The sequence below is a fragment of the Ipomoea nil genome, unplaced genomic scaffold, assembly GCF_001879475.1.
Source record: "Ipomoea nil cultivar Tokyo-kokei standard unplaced genomic scaffold, Asagao_1.1 scaffold0465, whole genome shotgun sequence".
NCBI classification, from domain to species: domain Eukaryota; kingdom Viridiplantae; phylum Streptophyta; class Magnoliopsida; order Solanales; family Convolvulaceae; genus Ipomoea; species Ipomoea nil.
This window is the reverse complement of record NW_017616893.1, coordinates 683,684-703,033: the sequence shown is the minus strand read 5'-3', so window position 1 is coordinate 703,033 and position 19,350 is coordinate 683,684. Positions and strand designations below refer to the sequence as shown.

General features: G+C 30.7%; 1 protein-coding gene and 1 long non-coding RNA gene across 2 annotated transcripts; both read left to right on the top strand.

Moving 5' to 3' along the window:
- Positions 1 to 1,857: 1,857 nt before the first annotated feature.
- On the top strand, positions 1,858 to 18,399 carry LOC109173158. The gene is made up of 3 exons (XR_002052859.1): positions 1,858 to 1,871; positions 4,750 to 4,753; positions 18,079 to 18,399. It is a non-coding gene; the product is annotated as an uncharacterized LOC109173158 (long non-coding RNA).
- On the top strand, positions 13,458 to 15,253 carry LOC109173157 (UDP-glucuronate 4-epimerase 1). Its single transcript, XM_019322431.1, has one exon. The coding sequence runs from the start codon at positions 13,684 to 13,686 to the stop codon at positions 14,980 to 14,982; it is 1,299 nt and encodes a 432-aa protein (XP_019177976.1). The 5' UTR covers positions 13,458 to 13,683; the 3' UTR covers positions 14,983 to 15,253.
- Positions 18,400 to 19,350: the final 951 nt, after the last annotated feature.

The window sequence follows — 19,350 nt, the reverse complement described above, 5'->3', positions numbered from 1 at the left end:
TAATTATGAACCGTTTAATTTGCAAGGTGGACACAATTTCACAGCATAATTTGCGGACGACGTAGACCTGGATTTCATATTTTAAGCCCTTGGTCCATGGCTGATGACATTGTTAAGCCTTAATTTCGAGACTAATGTCGTAAAAGTTGGTCCAGGTCCAAGTTAGGTATGATAGTTAAACTTAATTAAGAGACTCTTAAGTTTTGAATTTTAACATATGATGACCAAACTTTATTAAAAAAAAAAAAATGCATTATTGATACCAAGTGGAGGGTCTATATATATAATCCGATCCATTGCTTAAATAAATAATAAAATTCAAGTGTTTAAGTCATTGACAATTTGAGTCTTTTTAGGTTGGACAGTAAAATTAATTAAAATTTCACATCTGGTAGTATAACAATGCCAAACTTAAAGGGAGAACGCTTAAAATTTATAATGAAATTATCAAATTTAAAAGATTTAACCAAAACTGTTCTAAACAACAAAGGTTTAATTCGTTATTTTTTTCACCTATAATCCTAAATTATTTACTTCTAATTTTTGTACTTTGAATGCAACTATTAAATGGATATAATTTACAATGCTCACATTCAATCAACTGAATTTTTACATTTAATAAGTTTAATGTTAATATGTTATATGATGGTTGATGGTACGTATATCATGACGCACAAAAGATAAACTCAAGCAAACAACTAACCCAAAAATTACTGAAGGTATCATTATGATAAATAAATTCTCAATATTTTCTTTTTACGTTTATTAATTAAAGGTAACTCGGCCAAAGATCTTATGCTTAGTGACACCAAATTGTTCTCCCATATGAGAAGCTGTGGGTTCAAGCCTCAATGGAGGTGATAATGTGATATTGACTCTTTGTGTTTCAGTAGATTGAAAAAGTAGTTATGAACAGAGTTAGTAGTACTCAAAAAATAAAAGTAACTCATTTTTTGTTTACTTTTTTTTTTTTTTTGGTACTACTGAGTCAGTTACAACTTACAATGCAGTTTTACATTCTCAACCTACTGAAACACAAAGAGTGAGTCACTTCGTACCACTAGACCACAAGGTCATTGACCATTTTTTGTTTACTTATTTATTTTAAATATTTTTATTATCTTTTAAACTATGATAGAATTTTTAACGCAATTTCTTAAAAGCTTTATAAGCTAACGTCAAATTAATTAATACAAAAGAAGTTGAACCGTAAATGCATTAAGTTAAAAATCTTATTAATTTAATTACATAAGTTTGAGAGAATGAGTAACTCTTAAAATACAAAAGAAAAGGAAGGTATATTCTACAAAATTTACTATACTTTTTTTTTTTGGGTTTTTGGGTGTGGGGGGGGGGGGGGGGGGGGGGATGTCTAACAAAAAGTACCTTTTATGGTAAATTTAATACTCCCTTGATCTCATTTTGTAATAATAATAATAATAATAATAATAATAATAATAATAATAATAATAATAATAATAAGTGATTGTGGTGGTAATAATAATTTGGAAACTAGCTTGAAGAGAGATGAAGGAAAGGAGATCAGCGAGACAAAAAATAAAAAATAAAGAATCCAAAAAATGTCTTCCAACAAAAAATCTAAGAAGACATTTCACTAAATTGGGTCTCTTTTTTGTTCGTTGATCAAAATAAATATTTTCTTTTGATTTTATTTTATTTGAATATTCAAATACATAAAAATTTTAAAAAATGACTTCAGTCATTTTCGGGTTTATCATCTATTTTTTCCTCTATCTACTTTAAAGTCGTTAGATCTTTCTAAGGGGCACTCCATAGTGTTGTTATTTGCACTATGAAGTGCCCCTTAACAACAACAACATAGAGTGTATCCCGCGATACGTATAGGTATAGTGAAATTGTTTGTCTTTTACAATTTATGGTTTAGTTTTTTGTTTGGTTTATGGTCTAAATTTTTTAATTTGATTTAATTTGAAAGTTTACTTTAGAGTTTAGTAGTTATGTTGTCTTTAGAGTGTACCTAGCAACAATATAAAGCACATACATTAACAATATAAAATGTACCAAACGGTATCATTAACTGCAACAAATGTGTAAGTTGATTGCACTTAGGGTCCACCTTAAAAGAAAATCAAAAAAAAAAAAAAAAAATCTTTTAGGGTTCACCTTTTACTCTTTAGGAGTTTAGTATTTATGATTTAGCTTTGAGTTTAGTTTTTCAGATTTATCGACATATGCACTTTATAGTTTTATTTACTTGCACTCTGTAGTGCTGAAAGTTACACTATATGTTATTGTTAATTGTACTTTAAATTAAAGTTTAATTTATTTATAAAAAGTGATCACTGATCTCAACTGCCATCAAAGTTCATCAATGGTCGAGCATTTTAGTAAAAAAAAAAAAAAAAATACAGGGTCAACTTTATAATTATTACAAACTTTCAATTTTGCAATATTTATGAAACTAACATTGTTTTTTTCCTCTTATTTTTCAGCAATATCTAGGAGCTTGTTCTCACTTAAACCTTATCCGGTTCATATGAGAACCAGTCACAATGTGAAAATTGTGGTCTAATCTAGATTGTCCGTTGGGCAAGATCTGAAAGCTAGGATTGAATGGTTATTTAATATTTGTTTTTCTTATTTATTGTGCGAGGAAAATTTTATTAATTTTGTACATGGTTTCTTTGTATGCAATTTCCTTATAAATTATGTTGTATGATATTAAGAGATTATAACTGTGATTTTAGGGAGTTTTTTTTTGGTAGTTTTCTTTGTTTTCGTCTGGGTCTGTCCTCATTTTCCTTCGTTCCCCATTTTGGATTTTTCCGCCATTGGTTGTCTCAACATGGCTTCAATTTTGTTCTCTTCAAAAATTTTTTTTTTTTTTTGTATGCAGTTTATTGGAGTATGCTTTGATTAGGTTTATTGATGAATTTGTGATTTGGGAGGGGGGGGGGGGGGTGCGCGCATCGAGGACGTTGAGCTGTGCATTGATACGCAAGGTGTGGTGCAACGCAGAGCTTTAGGTTGTGCATTGGTTGAAGGACATTGGCTATCGCACTTGACATGAGGTTATGCGTTTGGTGGTTTTAATTTTCTTTTCTTTTAAAAAATTTGTCATTGGGGGTATTTTTCTTGGGTTGGTGCATCATAGGCCGTGCGGATGTGCATCGGTGTGGTGCATCATAGGACGTTGGGATGTGCATTGGTTGTGGTTGAGAAATAGTATATCCGCAGATAACCAATAGTGCAGACACTTGAGTGCATTATTATAGATCATGAGTATACTATCGATTATCTGTAGATGCACTAACAACTGGTTCCAAATGCACTATAATAATCACAAAAATGACACTATATTTTTCCTTTAATTTTTAACTTTTGATCATCATATATGCACGAATGAGATTAAACCACATTTTTCATATCTATACATTTTTAAGAAAAAGGTTACTCTCACATAAAACTTTCGCTCGAAATATTTTATCATTCACATGCACATAGTTTTATGATGCAAATATGTATTAATGCATGATATATTTATTGCGAGTTAATTTCAACGGAAGTCCCTTGTTTTTTGTGGCAGTTTCAAATTTAGTCACAAATTATTATTTTTGTAATTTAACACCTCAGACTATCATATTTGGACACTTTTAATCCTTTTGATAACTTTTCCGATCCGGTGAAATCCTATTTTAGACAAGGACATTTTCGTCTCTTTAATTTTTATTTTATTTTTTCCCATTTTCAACGACGATTTTTGTTTTCTCGTTTTGATCTCTTCAACCGTGGATTGCATTCATCTCCTTCAACATATTCAGCAAGCTCAAAGGTGGACTAACCACGTACAATTTCATATGCTACTAAGTTTCTCAACACCACTTCTGAGTCACTTCTTAAAGTAATTTCCAGGAGACCAATATATCGACTCTTGACTATGCTATTTCTAATCCCACCATTTAATAAATTAATATTTATTAACATTTAAAATTAACTTTGATTGCTATATAATCTATATCTATATCTATATCTATATATATATAAAAGTAAAATCCTCCTAACAAATTTTCCCCCCAAAACTTTTGTAGTAAAACTTATTTGGTAAGTAAATGTCAAATGGAAATTAAATAAATAAATAAATAAATAAATAAATAATAATAATAATAATAATAATAATAATAATAATAATAATAATAATAATAATGTTATTTCCTTAAATAAATAAATTATTATATTTTCCCTTAAATAAATAAATTATTATACTTTCCCTTAAATAAATAAATTATTATACTTTCCTTTTGAATTAGTATTTTCTACCTATAAATACAAGAGCTTCTTCAATCAAAGAATCTCATACTCATCTTTCTGCTTTCTTTTTGTATGAATTTTCAACATTTTTCTAACTATATTCTCACGTACTTCAATATGTTTTGCAGTTTGGACATCATGAATAGCTTCATCAACAATATCTTCTTGAAGCTCGCCCAAGAGGTGACTCGCTTGGCCCACTACAACAAGAAGCCGATAATCACTTCCCGCGAGATCCAGACCGGCATGAGATTGGTTCTTCCTGGCGAATTGGTAAAGCACGTTGTCTCTCTAAAAACACTAAAGCAGTCACCATATTTACAAGCTCTTAGATGAAATCATTTAAATCTATGTTTCCTTTTTATATAATCTCGATTAGGGATTAATAGATGTAAAGTAACTTGGATTTGAGTTTAATTTCATATTATTCTTCCAAAAGGTTTAATTTCATATTATAAGTATTGTTATCTATCTTCAACTATCAGTGAATCGATTAGCATTCTCAAAAAAAAAATTAAAAAAAATTGAATGTATATATCTACGTGCATTTAAGATGCAACATGTGTATGATTCATTAGGCTTTGAGGCAGAAGAACACATCTGGGTACATTGCATATTAGTGGATTTGTATCTCATTGCAAAAAAATATCCATACAATTAATTAATTAATATAATTACAATTATCATTATTCTAATTCAAAAAAAAAAACTAAAGAATTAATTGTAATAATGAAATTTGTTATAATATTTTGTTACTAGACACAGAAATCAGACCAAAAGAAAAACGAAATTAATATTAAAAATGGACTCGAATTAAAAAAATGTGCTTAATAAGTAAATAACTAATTTGCTAGACAGAAAATTAGGGTAAAGGAAAAAGAAAATGATTATTAAACATTGTACCAGATTGTTTTTATGATTGAAAATGAATATTACAAACGTACCAGATTATTTTTATGATCAGAAATAATCAAATAAGAATGAATTTTACACACGAGAATCTATTATTAATATTCTGTTATACTAATAGGCATGGGAATCATGCCAAATGAAAAAAGGATTTAATATTAAAAATTTATTGAAAATATAACACAGTTTTCCCTACGAAAAAATTAGTAACCACCAAATGAAATATTAGGAAAAAATTATGAAGAAAAAAGAAATGGAAACAAATATTAACTCTTTCTATGAGTGAAAAAATGAAATGAATATATCCATATTTCACTTAAAATATAATCAGTAATTATATATTTATAATTATATTAATTATTTATGAAGAAAAAAGGAAATGAATATGAAAGGAAAAACAATAATATTTAGACACGAAAATCTATTATTAATATTCTGTTACTAATGGACACGGGAATTAGGCCAAATGAAAAAAAAAATTAATATTAAAAATTTATTGAAAATATAACACCGCTTTCCCTACGAAAAAATTACTAACCACAACGTGAAATATTAGTAAAAATTATGAGGGAAAAAGAAATGGAAATGAATATTAACTCTTTCTATGAGTGAAAAAGGAAATGAATATATTCATATTTCACTTAAAATATAATCAGTAATTATATGATTATAGTTATTATAATTATATTAATTATTTATGAAGGAAAAATGAAATGAATATATTAATAGTTTACTGGAAATATAATCAGTAATTATATTTTTATAATTATATTACCTTTTAATTATGTGGAAATGAATATTAATTCTTTTTATGAACGAGAAAGGAAATGAATATTTCACAAAGAAATCTGTTATTAATATCATGTTACTAATCGACATGGAAATCGGCCAATTAATCGACAATTATTAGGAAAAATGAATAAAAATCAATATTAATTCTTTTTATGAAGGAAAAAAATAAATATATTCAAAAGGAAATGAAATATGAAGAAAAACGAATGAATATGTTTATATTTCACTAAAAATATAGCACAGCTTTTGGCACAGAAATCAGACCAAAAGAAAAAAGAAATTAATATTAAAAATGGACTCGAATTAAAAAAACTGCTTAATAAGTAAATAACAAATTTGCTACACAGAAAATTAGGGTAAAGGAAAACGGAAATGATTATTAAACACGTACCAAATTGTTTTTGTGATTGAAAATGAATATTACAAACGTACCAGATTGTTTTTATGACCAGAAATAGGAATGAATTTTACACACAAAAATCTATTATTAATATTATGTTACTAATAGGCATGGGAATCATGCCAAATGAAAAAAGGATTTAATATTAAAAATTTATTGGAAATATAACACAATTTTCCCTACAAAAAAAATTAGTAACCACCAAATGAAATATTAGGAAAAAATTATGAAGGAAAAGGAAATGGAAATAAATATTAACTCTTTCTATGAATGAAAAAGGAAATGAATATATCCATATTTCACTTAAAATATAATCAGTAATTATATTATTATAATTATATTAATTATTTATGAAGGAAAAAGGAAATGAATATGAACAGAAAAAAATAAATTTTACACACGAGAATCTATTATTAATATTTTGTTACTAATAGACACAGGAATCAGGCCAAATGAAAAAAAGATTTAATATTAAAAATTTATTGAAAATATAACACCGTTTTCCCTACGAAAAAATTAGTAACCACCACATGAAATATTAGGAAAAAAATTATGAAGGAAAAAGAAATGAAAATGAATATTAACTCTTTCTATGAGTGAAAAAGGAAATGAATATACTCATATTTCATTTAAAATATAATCAGTAATTATATGATTATAATTATTATACTTATATTAATTATTTATGAAGGAAAAATGAAATCAATATATTAATATTTTATTGGAAATATAATCAGTAATTATATTTTTATAATTATATTATTTTTTAATCAGAAAGGAAATGAATATTTCACACAGAAATCCGTTATTAATATCCTAATCGACATGGAAATCAGGCCAATTAATCGACAATTATTAGGAAAAATGAATAGAAATCAATATTAATTCTTTTTATGAAGGAAAAAAAAAAACAGAAATGAATATATTCAAAAGGAAATGAAATATTAAGAAAAACGAATGAATATGTTTATATTTTACTGAAAATATAACACAACTTTTTAAATTTTTAAATACAAATTATAATGAATGAAATTATATTATAGAATTTTTATATATACATATTAATAAATATTATGTGTATATACAATGTATTATTCAATCATATAAGGATATGCGTCCGATTAGAGTTTATATCTATTCATACAAAATTTAGAATTTACATTTTTATCGATTTCTAAGTACAATTTTCTTAGTTATTATTATTCATATTTTTGAAATTATAATATATATGAAATACAATTTGGAATAAATCAATTTAATTTTATAAATTTTTTTCTATAAACTTATCTAAATATGTACATGATTAGAGATTATACTAACCATACAATATTTTAATTTTAATTTTGTATGTTATGAAAATAGATACTTGACCAAATATATAAAAGTCCAACTATATTATTATATTGTACATTTTAAAATCTTTTTATTTTTCTAATTTAATTTTAAATTCATAATAACAAAAAAAAAATAAAAATTCTCGAGTAAAACACTATATTTTAAAAAATACAATTTGATAAATATCATAAATTAATTAATACAATATCATTTATATTTATAATAATTAAAGAAAAAAATAAATAATTCAAATATGTGAACCAATAATTTCAAAATGAAATTAATATATAGTTACAAATAAATATAGCATGATTACATTTACTTTAATTAGTTTTAATTCCCTTAATGATATGACTTTTCTTTATCAGTCGTTTATGGGAGGCTAAGGGAGTGTTTGAGTTGGTGGAATTTTTATTTTTTTAAATACTTACTAATAAAAAATAATTTTAAAATATTTTTTAACACCTCATACCGTTTGTAAATCTTATATTTTTTAAACAATACAATTTGATAAATATCATAAATTAATTAGTACAATATCATTTCTGTTTATAAATTATAATAATTAAAAACAAATTCAAATATGTGAACCAATGATTTCAAAATGAAATTAATATACAGTTACAAATAAATATAGCATGATTAGATTTACTTTAATTAATTTTAATTTCCTTAATGAAATGACTTTTCTTTGTCAGTTTTTTTTTTTTTATGGGAGACTAAGGGAGTGTTTGGATTGTTGAAAATATTTTAAAATAAAAATACATACAAATAAAAAATAATTTAAAATATTTTTTAACCCCTCATAACATGTGTAAATGTTATATATTTTTTAAAATACAATTTGGTAAATATCAAATTTTTGTTTATAATAGTTAAAGAAAAAAAATAAATAATTCAAAAATGTGGACCAATGATTTCAAAATGAAATTAATATACAATTGCAAATAAATATAGCATGATTAGATTTACTTTAATTAGTTTTAATTTCCTTAAAAGACTTTTCTTTATCAGTTTTTTTTATGGGAGCCTAATGGAGTGTTTATCCTGCTGGAAAATATTTTAAAATAAAAATACATGCTAATAAAAAATAATTTGAAATATTTTTTAACCCCTCATAACATGTGTAAATGTTATATATATATATATATATATATATATATATATATATATATATATATATATATATATATATATATATATATATATATATATTTTAAATACAATTTGATAAATATCATAATTTTTGTTTATAATAGTTAAAGAAAAAAATAAATAATTCAAAGATGTGAACCAATGATTTCAAAATGAAATTAATATACAGTTACAAATAAATATATCATGATTAGATTTACTTTAATTAGTTTTAATTTTCTTAATGAAATAACTTTTATTTTTCAATTTTTTATTAGAGACTAAGGGAGTGTTTGGGTTGCTGGAAAATATTTTAGAAATAAAAATACTTACTAATAAAAAATAATTTTAAAATATTTTTAATCCCTAAACATGAGAAAATTTTACATTTAAAAAAAATACAATTTGATAAATATTATAAATTAATTATTGCAATATCATTTATGTTTACAACGAGAATAATTAAAGAAAAAATAAATAAATCAAATATGTGAACCAATGATTTCAAAATGAAATTAATATAACATGATTAGATAAAGTGACTAATGCCCCTCTTTTGGGTGAAAGGGCTGGCCTGGAGATTTAAAGTTGCTCAATTCCCAAAGGCAATGATCAAATCCTTGCATTTGGTTAAGGATGGATGCGTTTCTTCCACTCAACCACACCCTCCAAGTTCTTAGTGAAATGACTTTTTTTTCTTCCAAAAGGCTGAACCCCAACCCTAATGGCCCCCCACACCCCGGCCCGACAGAGCATTTGGGAGGATGTAAATCATGGTGACTCAACTGAACATGAACCACAGAGGCTAGATCGGTGCTGACTTTTTTTTTTTTTTTTTTTTTATAAGGAAGGGGATACCCTACATATACACACTATTTGTCTTTCGCCCTTCTGATACGAGATTGCCATTCAAGTTCTAACGAAAACAATTCACGTTGATGCTCGCATATGCCATGACTATCAACAAAAGTCAGGGTCAAACACTAAATCACGTTGAGTTATTACTAAAAAAACTCGTCTTTAATCACGGTTAATTGTATGTGAATTTTTCCCGAGTCATCCATCCTGATGGTCTGATGGTTTTAACTCTAGACGAGGATGGATAAAATTCTATTACTACTACCAATGCTGTCTACAAAGAGATTTTCAATAATGTATAATTCAAGTTATTGATATTATGGTTTTTTATATACAAAGATGACAAAATTGCTATATATCTACATAGAAAATATATCTTCCGTGTAAATAATTTCTATAACTGAGTTGCTAGACAACGAGCTAATTAGTCCAATTAATACAATTTCTAAACACTGATATATAAAATCTCTAAAGTTGCAGCACCGAATGCGTATATCTACACGTTAACTATTAATTGGGCAATTATTTACTCGAATTCAAGTATTGATAACATCAGAAAACATAATCGGTGCAACTCAATTCTTCAATTATATTATATAATATTCGATGTTATAATTTATACAATTGTATATCGATCTAAATATTTTTAAAATATTATAACAAATTCATTCCGTGCAACGCACGGGCGCAAATACTAGTTCTTCCAAAATAAAATAATCATAATAATTTTAAATTAATTTCTATATTTGTAGAATTAGCTTTAATTGGTATATATTTATTTCTTCAATACATATAATTTTAATGTAATCTATTCTAAAATAATTAAGAAATTGAAACATGCCATTTATTAATAAAAGTTAGTATTGATTCCATTTATTAAAATAAATGCAACGTATAATATAGCACTAGTTACCACACGTGTATTGCACAAATAGTCTAATACCCAATATATATTTTTAAATTAGTGTTTCAAAATTTATCAAAGTAGCATTTGGTATCCTGACATATATTAATGGAATATTATTAAATTTTTCATAAAAGTACACATTTCAATAATGCATATTATGTTATTTTATATTAGGTTTAAATTATTGTTTACAAATATATATTGGAGGCGGTGGAGTGTATAAGGCAATTTATATAATTTATATCATGGACCAGGGTTTACATTGGATTATGGACCTTAAATCGAAACGAAGAGGTACATAATTCATACTCGTAAGGTGCAAAATTTAATGGCAAATTTTACTGTGGACTATGGTCCAAAACGGTGTCGTTTCTTTTAATGAAAAGAAACGGCACCCGTTCCGTGTAATTAGTAATGTTTGTATAACATATTCAATTTCAATTATATACAATGTAGTTTCATTTCATTTTATATACAATGTAGTTTCATTTCAACACAACTAAAGTTTCATTTTCTTTCAACTACAGTTTCATTCGACATTATACATAGAATAGTCTTATTACAATGAGATATGCATGTTATTGAATTTCATTTTATACAGACTTATTACAACACCAAAAAATTATAATTCTAATTCAACTATGGTTTCATTGGACAATATACACTCAAATATGTGAAACTGTTATTTAGTTTCATTTTACATATACTGTAGTTTCATCACAACACAACTAAAGTATTATTTTGATATAACTACAATTTCATTTGACAATATAAACTTAATATGTGAAACATGTTATTCAGTTTCTTTTTATACATACTGTAGTTTCATTTCAGCAAAACTAAAGTATCATTTCAGTTCAACTACAGTTCTATTTGACAATATACACTCAATATGTGAGACATGTTATTCAGTTTCATTTTATACATACTGCGGTTTCATTTTAACACAACTAAAGTATCATTTCAATTCAATTACAGTTTCATTTGATAATATAAACACAATATGCGAGACAAGCTATTCAATTTCATTTTAAATACATTGTAGTTTCATTTTGTTATAAACACACAAAAAATATGGGATTTGTTAAAATTTAACGGCGGTCATTTCTTTACTTAAAGAACCGGCGGACCATGGTCCACGGTATAACAACTAAATTTCATAACACAAGACACATTCACTTGTTATATATTTACTTATTTTTCAAATATGATTTAGGTACATAATTTGTGTTCATATGCATAAAATTTCACAACACAAGACACAAAGGACTCGTTCCTCAACTGAGGCAGAATACAAAGGACTTGCTGATGTTTCTGCAGAGGTTACTTGGCTTGTATCTCTGATGAAGGAACTCGGGTTTGCGCCACCTTCTGCGCCCAAACTCTGGTGTGATAATCTGGGTGCTACTTATCTATGTGCTAATCCGGTGTTTCATGCTCGCACCAAACACATTGAGATCGACTACCACTTTGTTCGCGATAAAGTAGCAAAGAAGGAATTACAAGTCAATTTTATTTCTACCAAAGATCAGATAGCGGATATTTTTACTAAGTCTCTTTCGTCTGTACGTTTTAATTTATTCTATTCCAAGCTCAATGTTTTGGCTAACCAAACTTGTGCTTGAGAGGGAGTATTAGGACTATATTATTCATATTAGACTAGGACTATATTATTCGTGTTAGACTAGGATTCTATCTAGCATCTCTATATATTCGATCCCTCTACTCTCAGACATTATTATTGAATACAACACAATTATATTCTCATCCCTACTACCACAGTAAAGCAAAAACAGATTATATATTTTTTCTTTATTTTTAATAATATATATTATATAATTATTAAATTGTTATAGAAAAATTATTTTATATATCAAGTGACATTATGACATTATGTTTTACTAGAAATTTGAAAGTAATTTGTACAAAATGTTAATTGCATATTTTTTTGTACAAAATGTAAAAGTTCAATGATCTATTTGACTTATATATATATATATATATATATATATATATATATATATATATATATATATAATTTTGTTTCAATAATATTGTATCTTTACATGTCTGTTTAGGTGATATATTTCTATTTCTATCGAAAAAGAAATAAGAGTGACATTATTGAGTATAGATCCAAATCTCAGAGATAATAATACTAAGAGTTAATTTTATTTTTGGTTATAGATTTATAGGTGGTAGTTCACTTTTAATATTTTTTTATCAGAATATTCACATTTAGTCCTAATATTATTGTGGCATAACTATTTTTGATCATCCGACAATAAAATTGTTGAAATATCATTAAAAAAAGACATTTCGATCATTTTTATACAAAGTGTGTTGACTCCGTTATATTTTTGTGTTTATTTTTTTGAAAAAGTCTGTAATTGAAGACCGAAATGGCTTTTATATTTAACGATATTAAAATTGTTTTGTTGGCAGATGACCAAAAAATAGTAATAGTAATACTATAATAATAATAGAACCAAATATGAATGTTGTAATAAAAAATGATTAAAAGTGAACTGTTATCTATAAATTTCAGACTAAAATTGGAATTAACTCAAATATTTATATCTTCGTGGTATCTTCCTTCATTTCTTCCAATTCAGTTTAAAGCCTTTTTCTCTGTATTAAGTAGTAAATCAAGTTTATTTTTGCCCTGATTGGTTGTCAACACCCCCATCCCTCCGTCACCACCCCACCCAATTCCAATCTCTCTCTCTCTCCCTCTCCGAGTCGAGCTGTCCATTAACGCGTTCACGCGTTTAGTTGGCACTACCCTTTTGCTGATATCTGCAATATATAAATATATATCCCAACCCCATTCTTGATTTCAGCAGGTGCAGATCCAATATCGCAATTGCCTCTGCATCTGTTAGCCTTTTAATAAAAATATATAAAATTGCCTCTTTTTTGTTCCTCAATCGAATAGCCCAGTGTTAGATTTGAAAGCTTTATAGTCGAAAATTCAGGTGGTTTTGTTTCTTGTTTTGGGTATTCCGGGGTAGATTTGAGGGGGGAAAAGATTGATACTTTGGGAAAGAATTGAGAAATGCCGTCGTTGGAGGAGGAGCTGTTCCCGTCGACGCCGGGGAAGTTCAAGGAGAGGCACACAATGAATCGGATGGTCCACCGGTGCTGCGCGTCGACGAGTACGATGTTTCTTTGGGCGCTGTTCTTGATTGCTCTGACGGCGTCGTATCTGAGTTTTCAGTCGTTCATGGATTCCGGCAGCCGGTATTTCTCCTCCACGTGGGGCGGGCTCCATTGGGAGAGACAGGTACGCGCCTCCGCTCAGATCCGGCGCCACAACGGGATGTCGGTGTTGGTAACCGGCGCCGCCGGATTCGTCGGGAGCCACGTGTCCCTGGCCCTGAAAAAGCGCGGCGACGGGGTGGTGGGGCTGGACAACTTCAACGACTACTACGACCCGTCGCTGAAGAAATCGCGGCGGGAATTGCTCGGCGCGCAGGGGATCTTCGTGGTGGAGGCCGACGTCGACGACGGCCGTTTGTTGGCCAAGCTTTTTGAAATGGTGGCGTTCACGCACGTGATGCATTTGGCGGCGCAGGCGGGGGTGAGATATGCGATGGAGAATCCCCACTCGTATGTCCACAGCAACATCGCCGCCCTCGTCACGCTCCTCGAGGCCTGCAAGGCGGCGGAGCCGCAGCCCGCCGTCGTCTGGGCGAGCTCGAGTTCCGTTTACGGGTTAAACGAGAAGGTACCGTTTTCCGAGTCGGATCGGACGGATCAACCCGCTTCTCTCTACGCCGCCACCAAGAAAGCCGGCGAGGAAATTACCCACACCTATAACCACATCTACGGCCTTTCCATCACGGGCCTCCGATTCTTCACCGTCTACGGCCCGTGGGGAAGGCCCGACATGGCGTACTTCTCATTCACCCGGAATATTCTCCAAGGAAAGCCCATCACCATTTACCGGGGCAAGAACCGGGCCGACTTGGCCCGAGACTTCACTTACATTGACGATATCGTGAAAGGGTGCGTGGCGTCGCTGGATACTGCGGGCCGGAGTACCGGGTCGGGCGGGAAGAAACGGGGCCCGGCTCCGTATCGGATCTTTAATCTGGGCAATACTTCGCCCGTTACAGTGCCCATGATGGTAGGGATATTAGAGAAGCATCTGAAGGTAAAGGCGAAGAAAACCGTCCTGGAAATGCCCGGAAACGGCGACGTTCCGTTCACGCACGCCAATATCAGCTCGGCCCGAAGAGAGCTCGGGTATAAGCCCACAACCGATTTGCAAACCGGGCTGAAGAAGTTCGTTAAATGGTATCTCTCCTATTACGGCTACAATCAAGGCAGGTCTGGAAAGGGATTTCGTTGAGTTTTTTTTTTTTTTTTTTAGGTTTCGTATTTTCCAAAATTGTTGCAATTTTTTATTTTTATTTTTAAAATTTCAAGAGAGAGGTAAGTCTGATCTGAAGAAATTCCTAGTAAAGAAAAAATGAAAAATTCTTTTCTTGCTGTGGGGTGCGTAGTGGTTAAGATGACAGCTCATCCCAATTTTTAGATTTTTTATTTTTATTATTTCTTTGTGTAAAGGGATAATATTACTACAAAGGGTTCCTCAATTTTAGGCCCCACGTTAACGCATATATGATAGATCTATCTCTCTACTTTTGCTTTTCCTTTTTCTTTAATTTGGTGCAATCATTTCACATTTTGTTTCTCCAAGTAATTTGCTAAAGAAAATGAAAATGCGATATATGTGTTTGATTTCATTTATTATTCATAGTTACTGTTACACACTCAAATATTTAATTTATTTCGGTTATCGGTGGGAAATTCTCAAGAGTAAAATTGTCCTTTCACAATTGTTGAGACTCCTTAGCTATTGGAAGAGCATTGCATGTGCTCCTCCCAGAAGAACACTGCAAGTGCATCCGGAAGAGCACTGCATGGCTCTAAGCACCTAAGGGTGCTTAATAAAATAAAAGATTTATGGGAGTGTTTGGTAAATAGTTGGTAGTTGATTGAGTTAGTGTGTTTGATTAGTTGATAGTATTAGCTGATTGTAGTAAAATGTTTGGTAAATTAGCACTTAGCTGATAATTGATTACATGCAAAATAACTTACTCAAAAAACTAATCGAAAAAGTTGCTTTGAGCAATTTTTTGAATTTTAGCATTTTGGAGCAATAAGTTATTACAAAAAGCTGGATCAATAAACTATTACAAAAAGCTAATTAACCAAATACTCATATTAATTGTTTAACTAAGTTAAAAAGCTAATAGGTGGTCAAAAAAGCCATGATGTAGTAAATGCGGGGATTACTACAATTCGTAATTATAGAGGTCGGTTCTGGTTCGGTTCATTTCTCTAGTCGGCTTGTTGGTTTAAATATTTAGGCTCGGGGACTTGACAGTAGGACAGAGGTTCCCGAATTAACAGTTCGTGTGTAGAAGTTGCCAAACTCCCTTCTTATATGCAATTAATGCGGTATTTATAAGGGTGTCAAGGGTAGGTGCTAGTCCCTCGGCATGTAAAGCACATGGAACACATGCAAAGGCCAGATCAGCAGTCGTTGCGGAGCCAACCACGTGTGTTTAGATTCCTGCAGCCTTAAGATCCAACTATTAATAAGCTTACCCAGTACTTCAAGTGCCTAAGGTCGGGGTCCGGTCCCGACCTCGAACCCCAGTCTATCGCCCAAACCTTCTCAATCACCAACTCAAGGTCGGGAGGACAGGCACTCGGGTCAGTTTCGATCGGTTTGGGCTCTGCACCAGTAGTGGGCTCGACCCCGGTCTATTACTAACTACGGTATGGTCGAGGTATATTCTCCATCAAATCAAAATTGGCTGATAAACTAATAACTATGTTACCAAACTGGATCAATATGTTTTTGTTCATGGTAGTAGAATATATTTACTAACATTATTGGTATATAAAGAATAATAATTCCATTTATATAGAGATTTTAATGTCTTACAATATAGAAATATATTGATAAAGAATTTTTATTCATAATTCTGAACCATCTTCTTCTCCCTTGAATTTCTTAATCTTCGTGCCTGTTGGAGGAAACAACGATTCAACCTCGTCTAATAGATTGAGCAGCTAGCTTGGCGGTTGTTCGAGTTCTCTTTTCTGGTGAAATCTTGGGCCAAGTTTTCTTGGGTGCTGGCGGACACTCTGTGATCATTGGGATACTGTGTTCCAAAGAAGCAAATGCAGTGTTTTGGAAGGAGTCTCAACAATTGTGAAAGGACAATTCTATACTTGAGAAAACGGGGTCAAACAATACGGTCAAAATCTAACGGAAGGACTGTTGATGGAATGAAATCAAAAGTAAGGGGACTAATGGTGATGGATTTAATAGTTGAGGATTAAAAGTAACAGTACCATAATAGTCTGAGGATGTCTTTAAGTATTTACTCAAATAAGTTATCACTTTTCTCATATTGTAGTATTCTATTTGTCACATTTTATAGTTATGTTTACTATTCATTAGTCAAATCAACTCTTTCTTATTTGTTTATTTTTTTTTTAAATTATTTTTACATATTTTAAGTATAATTTTTGAGTTAATTCCAGCAATAGTCCTCTGACTATTGCGATTTTTCAAAATTGATCTTCGTCTTTTAATTTGGACGAAATAGACTCTTGACTATCAGATTTGTTCCAACATTAATCCTTATGTTATCTACTATTCGTTTGTTAGCCGTGAGTTAAGGGATCAAAATCGTCTTTTCATTAGCTTGGTCTCTTCTTCCTCCATTGATGCGTCAAAGACGTGCTTACAGACTGTGGAGACTCGAAACAAAGGCCAGTGTTTTACCCTGTAATTTCCAAAAATATAGGTAACAAAATTTACTCCAATTATGTTAACCCGTTGAATTAAACAACTAAATAATCTATTGGAAACATTATCAAGAAACTCCAAAGACTTGAATTTGTGAGCAAAAACAAATGAATAACCAGAAACTAAACAGTTCCTACCGACCAAATCAGTACCATCCAAAATGGTATCAAAGGTCATAGCTTGAATCTTAAACAACGACTCAATTCCTTAGCTTTCAAAGCCTCTCTGAGAGGCTTTGAAATTCGGAAATTGGTAATCGCGTTCGGATCCTCCTCCTCGTCACTACCAACCGCCTCCATCAACTTGGCATTCTTTTTCTTTTCCGCCTTGAAGTTCACCGGCTCCACCAACTCGGAACTGGTCTCGCTCCCCTGCTCATCGCCGCTATCAATCTCGACAGCATTCCGCTTCTTCTCCTTCTTCTCCACTAAGCTCCCCTCGGGATCAGACTCCGAATCAACCTTACTATGCTTTGACTTCTTCTTTTCAGAGTCTAGGGTTTCAGCGGCTGGTTTTGGAGTCTTCTTTCCCTTCGTCTTTTTCAGGTCTTTTGAGGCTTCAGAGGCCATGGCTTCAACAACAATGACGGAAGGCATTGTAGGTGTGGAAGGGAAGGGAAGTTGGCGTATTGAGAGAGAGAGAGGCAATGGTAGCTCTCATGCTGTGAGAAGGATGTGGCAACGAGAAGCAATAGGAGGAGATGAAAGAGGAAAGAGGAGGGGTCTCGAAACGTCCGCCATTGAAATGAACAGAGAGAGAAAAAAAATCATACCTTTCAAGTTTGTTGCTTTGATTACGAAGAAGACGTCGGAGAAAATGGGAGTTTTTGGATTTGCAAATACGTTTGTTGTTTGTTGGGCATCCGTGGACGATTTGATTTCGTGGAATGAAGATGGATCTGCATTCATTGTTTGGCGGCCGGCGGAATTCGCCAGAGATTTGATTCCCCATTGTAAGCACGTCTTTGACGCAACAATGGAGGAATAAGAGACCAAGCTAATGAAAAGACAATTTTGACCCCTACACTCACGGTTAATAGATGGATAGATAACAGAATGATTAATACTGGAACAAATATAATAGTCAAGGGTCTAATTTGTCTAAATTAAAAGACGATGACCAATTTTAAAAAATCACAATAGTCGGAGGATCATTGCTGGAATTAACTCTATAATTTTTTGTCTTTAATAGTATTTTGATATAGTTTCTAAATATATAAATTTTATATACTAATACTAAACTTAATATTATGACAGATTGAATTAAAAATAACTTCAATCAAATACAAACCAATGATCTCTCATGTGAGAAAGCTATTTTTTTTTTTTTTTTTGATGGACAAGGAGGGGGTATCCCGAAAAAAGAGAGAGCTAATTGCTACTTTTTCTAGGCCAGCTCGCTCGGAAACGGTCATGATCAACAAGATCTTCCAAGATGGGAGGGCACTGCTCAAGTTTGCGCCAGTGCACATTTAGATTCGCACTCATATTGGCAAGGGCATCGGCACAAACATTCTGCTCGCGGTAGATATTCTGGATGGAGGCTTTCCAGTTTTTGTTCATCCACATGTTTATATCTTCAACATAGTCGCTCATTGGTCCTCTTAACTCAGCGCAATTTGATATCCAGTTCGTCACCTGCTTAGCATCAGACTGAACTTCGATGTCTCTAATTCCATACTCCCACAAGACCACAAGTTCATTGGTCAATACATACTTAAGATATTTATTCACATTTACATCCATTTAATTGTGATTCATAAAGAGTATATCCTTGAAGTACAAGTTTTGTAAATAAACTAAATCAACTCTTGTCAAGTGATTCTTAGAGAATAGAAATTTCACATTATATAAAGCATTTTCAAGTGTTTTAACTAATAATTAATCG

Excerpts from the sequence above, each read along its gene's own strand:
- LOC109173157 (XM_019322431.1), top strand. The coding sequence starts at position 13,684 with ATGCCGTCGTTGGAGGAGGAGCTGTTCCCGTCGACGCCGGGGAAGTTC.